The sequence below is a fragment of the Coregonus clupeaformis genome, chromosome 26 (genome assembly GCF_020615455.1).
Source record: "Coregonus clupeaformis isolate EN_2021a chromosome 26, ASM2061545v1, whole genome shotgun sequence".
Lineage (NCBI taxonomy): Eukaryota > Metazoa > Chordata > Actinopteri > Salmoniformes > Salmonidae > Coregonus > Coregonus clupeaformis.
Genome location: NC_059217.1, coordinates 35,851,035 through 35,857,774, shown reverse-complemented (window position 1 = coordinate 35,857,774; position 6,740 = coordinate 35,851,035). Strand labels below are relative to the sequence as shown.

Sequence of the window (6,740 nt, the reverse complement as noted above, 5' to 3'; positions counted from 1 at the left end):
TATCAACAAACGGTATGAGTAGATATGGATAAAACAAATGTTTTTAACAGAGTTGGTCCCCGTTAAGATACCTTGATATTTTTTTCAATATCCTCTCATCTCTCCATTATTCATGCACTGATCTGCTATCTGTATAGGCTAATCATCAACTCGATATTGCCAAATAGGATATTCTGTCATTGTTTGAAACTTAGCATCTTTGGTCATTTGACTGCCGTTGCAAAGTTTGTATGATTCGACAACGCTACAGCCTACTCAGGGTGCACACTCTGTGTCGAGATATCCTACTGCTGAAATGCGCTGAATTAATTGAGGAACATGATAGAGCTCTGAATTTATGAACGGCCAGTTTCGCAATTCACAACAATGTCATTGGCGATCAAAGTTACTCTATCATTACTAAATATCAGTTTCACTTGCTGTGAAATCATTACATAGTGGCCCAGACAAGCCGGCAATGTAGCGCAGCGACAACCTTATTTTTGGAGAACCCTGGCATAGTGTCCATATTTTGGTTTAAAACGCTTTAAAATGGCACTTACGATTTTTGCAGTTATTCCCGGTATTGTAACTTTGTAGATTTTCGAGAAAATATTCATCCCTACTGTGTGGTTCTTCAGTTTATTGATATTTAATTTGTAGTTTAAGTACATTTTATAACTCATGAGACATTCAACTGGACAGTAGAATATCTATAGTCCCATTTAACACAGAACCATTCCAACAGTCCCTCTTCCAGTTAGGAATTCCTAACAAAAATCGACAAGGAAACAACAGGGGAAGTCGGGCTCAATCAATGATTGTTACCTCCTTCAGCAGTACACTGCTGCTTTGCTGCTCAGCATTGAAACATAAAATACATCTTAAACCACAAAGTTACCATGTATCACCTTGGGAGTACTGCAGAGACACAAAATAACAACTTATGTACAAATCTGTGGTTCGATTTTAGAAAAAGGTGACTTTCTGTTTTTCTCCCAGTCTTAGGACGACTTCACAAAGGCCATTTTGAAGGTGTGTTTCTTGTCCTCATTCTTGTCTGTCCTCCTGTCCTCTGTCCTCCTGTCCTCTGGGCTTGGTGAGGGGGGTTTGTCTGGTGAGCCCTGGGGTTCTGAGGGGCTGTCTGGGGCTTTGGGACTGGCTGGTTGCTCTGCCTTGCTTTGGCCCTCTACGGGTGGTGGAGGTGGGGCTGGGTCAGGCTGTGGGGCGAACAGAAGAGACACAAAATGAAGATCTGAAGACTGGGGCAACACAGGCAACATGCGGGTGCGTACATTACATTTTGACTGTAGCAATTATGCCTCTGACTTGCGGCAATCACAAACTGTCTTAGTAAAGAGCGACACATTTTGATGTTGTGGAGCTTCCATATGCTGTGCTGTCATTAATCTTACATACACATTATTAATGTAATCTTCCATAGACATGCAAACATACAGGTCTAATAAGGAGCACAACCCCTAACTCGACTCTCTAAATAAGATTATATCAGTCAGTCAGTATTATATCACAGTCTAATCATGTCATTCTAGGCTTCACCTAGATGTAACAGCCCATGGTTGTGTTCATTAGGGCACACACGTTTTGCAACAGAAATAAACAGGTTTTTTATTAGCCAAATTCAGATAGTACCTTCTAGGCTTTGGAGCTTTTTCTTCCCTTTGGTGCCTAACAAACACAACCCAGCTAAATAGAATGAAAGCGTACCCAAACTTGCTTCAGCCATTCAACCCCATAGATAATATAACAGCAGATAGGCTGATGTCATAGAGCCCCTATTCATCAGAATGGAACAATTTGTCAGCCATCTTTGTTAGGACCGGTTCAAACCAACAGCAATAGGAACATATGGCAGAAGTGGCATGTGCACTCTGTGTCGATGTTCAACTCCTGTCCGTCTGTGATCGCTCACCTCGCTAAAGCCCAGTCCAACGTGTCTCCTGTTCCTGCCCGACAGCTTCCCGTCCAGCCCCTGCTGGTACTGCAGCTCCAGCTCAGAGTTCATCCTCCGGTCCTCCGCCCCTGCAGAGGACAAACTAGTGAAACACCAATCATACCCAATACAGTGCTATCTGGTCCCAGATAGTACTGTATTGATATGGGATAAGGTTAGATTAGATGAGATAGATACATCTGTGAGTAAAGTGTTTGAAAGGGGTGTAGAATAGGGTTGTCCCGATTCTAGTACCGTGACAACCCTTTTTCTATAATTCAATGAGGGTTACTCACCACTGCGGACATGGGATGTTGATTTGTGATCTCCAATGACTAGACGTCCAGTGTGTTCTTTCTGCAGGACCAAATACAGTAGACATAGAATTCTGTAATACCACAGTTCTGTTTCTCCTTTGACAATGCTGTATGGATTATAAATTGTAGCCTACGATAAAACGGTCTCAAACTAATACTGGAATAGAGGTAACCAAGTTAATAATAACTGTAATGATAGTCCAGTACCAGACTGGCACACTTGATTCAACTAGTCAAGGGCTTGGTGATTAGTTGACTTAGCTACATTTGAAATCAGGTGTGCCAGTAAGGGCTACAACAAATGTGTGAAACGTCTAGTGGTCCCCGAGGAGAGGGTTGGGAAACAAATGGTCTACATAGAATATGACCAAACGAACCTTCCCTGCACCCATCAACCGCAAAAACTTCTGCTTTCTCTCGTTGTCCCCCAGATCTGCAGCTGCCCATGGAGTAGGTCCATCCTGCAAGAAACCGACACAGAATGGGCTACAGTACACAAGTCCTGTGTAGCTAAAAACTAGATTCCCTGCGGACCTGTCATCTTTTCACTCCCTCCTCTCTACATTCTCTTCCTCTGCTTCCGCTACTAAAGCCACTTTCTACCACTCTAAATTTCAAGCCTCTGCCTCTAACCCTAGGAAGCTCTTTGCCACCTTCTCCTCCCTGCTGAATCCTCCTCCTCCTCCCTCTGTGGATGACTTCGTCAACCATTTTGAAAAGAAGGTTGACGACATACGATCCTCATTTATTAAGTCAAATGACACCGCTGGTCCTGCTCACACTGCCCTACCCTATGCTTTGACTTCTTTCTCCCCTCTCTCTCCAGATGAAATCTTGCGACTTGTGATAGCCGGCCGCCCAACAACCTGCCCGCTTGACCCTATCCCCTCCTCTCTTCTCCAGACCATTTCCGGAGACCTTCTCCCTTACCTCACCTCACTCATCAACTCATCCTTGACCGCTGGCCATGTCCCTTCCGTCTTCAAGAGAGCAAGAGTTGCACCCCTCCTCAAAAAAACCTACGATGTCAACAACTACAGACCAGTATCCCTTCTTTCTTTTCTCTCCCAAAACTCTTGAGCATGCCGTCTCTAGCCAACTCTCCTGCTCTCTCTCTCAGAATGACCTTCTTGATCCAAACCAGTCAGGTTTCAAGACTGGTCATTCAACTGAGACTGCTCTTCTCTGTGTCACGGAGGCTCTCCGCACTGCTAAAGCTAACTCTCTCTCCTCTGCTCTTTTCCTTCTAGACCTATCCGCTGCCTTTGATACTGTGAACCATCAGATCCTCCTCTCCACCCTCTCCGAGTTGGGCATCTCCGGCGCTGCTCACTCTTGGATTGCGTCCTACCTGACAGGTCGCTCCAACCAAGTGGCGTGGCGAGAATCTGTCTCAGCACCACGTGCTCTCACCACTGGTGTCCCCCAGGGCTCAGTTCTAGGCCCTCTCCTATTCTCTCTATACACCAAGTCACTTGGCTCTGTCATATCCTCACATGGTCTCTCCTGTCATTGCTACGCAGACGACACGATTAATTTTCTCCTTTCCCCCTTGTGATAACCAGGTGGCGAATCGCATCTCTGCATGTCTGGCAGAAATATCAGTGTGGATGTCGGATCACCACCTCAAGCTGAACCTCGGCAAGACGGAGCTGCTCTTCCTCCCGGGGAAGGACTGCCCGATCCATGATCTCGCCATCACGGTTGACAACTCCATTGTGTCCTCCTCCCAGAATGCAAAGAGCCTTGGCGTGACCCTGGACAACACCCTGTCGTTCTCTGCTAACATCAAAGCGGTGACCCGATCCTGCAGGTTCATGCTCTACAACATTCGCAGAGTACGACCCTACCTTACACAGAAAGCGGCACAGGTCCTAATCCAGGCACTTGTCATCTCCCGTCTGGATTACTGCAACTCGCTGTTGGCTGGGCTCCCTGCCTGTGCCATTAAACCCCTACAACTTATCCAGAACGCCGCAGCCCGTCTGGTGTTCGACCTTCCCAAGTTCTGGCCTGCTAGCTCCCCTATCTCTACAGAAGCACAGTTCCCGCTCAGCCCAGTCAAAGCTATTTGCTGCTCTGGCACCCCAATGGTGGAACAAGCTCCCCCACGACAGCGGAGTCACTGACCACCTTCCGGAGATACTTGAAACCCTACCTCTTTAAGGAATACCTGGAATAGTATAAAGTAATCCTTCTACCCCCCCCCCCCCATAAAAAAAAGAAGACACTTGCTATCCCACTTGCTATCATAAGTTGAATGCCCCAATTTGTAAGTGGCTCTGGATAAGAGCGTCTGCTAAAATGACTCAAATGAATGGGATCCCACCAGAATGTAGCCTAGGCCTATTATTACACCTTGGGCTCAAAGATCACAAACTGCCCAATTGGATTAGCTAAAATCACACCAATCTTAATATGACGCTAGCTAGCCACGTCATAGGCCTAGTAGTAACAGCATTGAGTTAATTTATATCAAAATCAATTTTATTAAATTGACTGGCTGACCTATATCTGGCTGGCAGGCAAGCGTCATCATGACATGTCAAACTGTCCACTTTAACAAGGTGAACAAGTTAGCTAAAAATAACACTTATGATGATTTGTTGACTAACGTTAATGAATTAATTAGCTAGCTAGCTGTTTTACTCTATGGCTTTGTTGAGCTAAGACGCATTATGTTACTGGCAGCATAGCTAGCTAGGATGCAAATTGACTGCATACTTCTTTTTGCTAAAGCAAACCAGACACGGGCCTTGCTAGCCAGTTAGCTAGCTATCTACGTTTGCTGAACTGCAAGGCTAGTCCCGTTCAATGCATTTAACTATAGTTCACCTACTTCATTTGGAGAGCCAGGTCTTTTTGTCCCGTGTCGATTCCCTTCGGAACTCATTTTCTTCGTAAAAATGGTTTGCTTTAGCTAGCTAAATCAAAAATATTGACATAGCAGTAGAGACTGGCTAGCTAGCTATGCGACCATCAACAAACAGCTGCAGTTGTGAACCTGACCGGAAACTAGCGATTCCAACTTCCGGTTGCGGTGTTTTCTTCTTCTTCTAATATAATAATAATATGCCATTTAGAGACGCTTTTATCCAAAGCGACTTACAGTCATGCGTGCATACATTTTTGTGTATGGGTGGTCCCGGGGATCGAACCCACTACCTTGGCGTTACAAGCGCCGTGCTCTACCAGGTGTATTGCCGCCACCTACTGTACGGGGTTTTGAAACAAAACAAAAATAATATATTCAAATGTGGGAAGGGGATAATACAAAAATAAATCAAACAATCATCCCATTCAAATCACATCCCTACACAGGCTCCGGTGCCGAGCCGCACTCACAATGCCTATTTTCTCAGATTTCTTCTCCGTTTGCGCTGTGCAGTTGATAACCAAACTAATAAACGCTACAGCGTTGACAAGGAACATCATCATTGTGTCTCTACTCCTGCTACCATTACTTCTTCAACTTCACTCCTTTCTTCCACTCTTCTCACCACCTCTGGATAGGAGACATTCTGGACAGTCCTTATTCTTGCCACCTCTGTCTCCTTCACCCTAACAGGACACTTCAGAAATTCGGGTGCATGTTCACCACCACAATTGCAGCATTTAGGCTCAGCTGGCATATAATACTCCTCCCGTCTACATACACTTGACACAGCCACCCGAGCCACGGCCTGTTCACCCCACTACCATCCAGAAGGCGAGGTCAGTGCATGTGCATCAAAGCTGAGACCGAGAGACTGAAAAACAGAGTCGAAACAACAGGTGCGGGACAAGGTACGTCTGTTGAAACTGGGTTTTAAAAAAATCAGTGGAAAAACTATTCCACTCCGATTCCCTCTATGGATGGGTGTATCTTTGAATTCGCTGTTGAATGGCCTGCTCCTTCTCCATTTTCGGAACACCGCCACTCTCTCTTTGGGCACTCAGGAGAGTCCGCTGGGATGGTCCTAGAGCCAGATAGAAGTTACACAAATCATTTTAGGTCATTTCTCTCTCTATAATGTCTACATCTGACATAATATAGTAGACTTACCATTGGCACAGCGGTCAACGATGCTGTGTAGGAGCTCAGACCGGAAACACCATGTCTTCTCCTCCTTGATGGTTTCACCACAAATGCCCTGGCTGCCTTGGAGAACTCTTGCTTCAAACAGAGCCCTGCTGTCTGTCCACTGAATAATTGCGGTCCAAGGCAGCCACATGGAGTCTTGCGACCATCCCCTGCTGGCCGAACTTGTTTCTCTTGGGCACGTATTTTAGTGTACAGGGCATGTACACTCTCGAGTTCACCGGTCACACTTCGTCACCTACAAAAGAAAATATCTAATTAATGAAACTAGAGATTAATAAGTAGGCTACTACAATTATTCTAGTACTGATTTGATTAAATAAATTGGTTGTAGTTATTCACATAGGAAGGCAAAAAGAAATAAGGAGTTGAAAAATGTGCTCATTAATGTACTTTTATTTACTCTTCT

The 6,740-nt window shown here is 45.2% G+C and overlaps 1 protein-coding gene across 1 annotated transcript; it reads right to left on the bottom strand.

Annotated features, from left to right (window-relative positions):
- Positions 1 to 607: 607 nt before the first annotated feature.
- Positions 608 to 5,270, bottom strand: LOC121539984 (small acidic protein-like). The gene is made up of 5 exons (XM_041848635.1): positions 5,090 to 5,270; positions 2,628 to 2,711; positions 2,230 to 2,290; positions 1,913 to 2,022; positions 608 to 1,199 (listed from the first exon to the last, which is right to left on the bottom strand). The coding sequence occupies exons 1-5, from the start codon at positions 5,141 to 5,143 to the stop codon at positions 984 to 986; spliced, it is 525 nt and encodes a 174-aa protein (XP_041704569.1). The 5' UTR covers positions 5,144 to 5,270; the 3' UTR covers positions 608 to 983.
- Between the last annotated feature and the right edge of the window lie 1,470 nt (positions 5,271 to 6,740).

Excerpts from the sequence above, each read along its gene's own strand:
- LOC121539984 (XM_041848635.1), bottom strand. The coding sequence starts at position 5,143 with ATGAGTTCCGAAGGGAATCGACACGGGACAAAAAGACCTGGCTCTCCA. Across the intron at positions 2,023-2,229 it reads AACATCCCATGTCCGCAGTG|GGGCGGAGGACCGGAGGATG; the intron begins GTGAGTAACCCT and ends TGTCCTCTGCAG. Across the intron at positions 1,200-1,912 it reads TTGGACTGGGCTTTAGCGAG|CCTGACCCAGCCCCACCTCC; the intron begins GTGAGCGATCAC and ends TTCGCCCCACAG.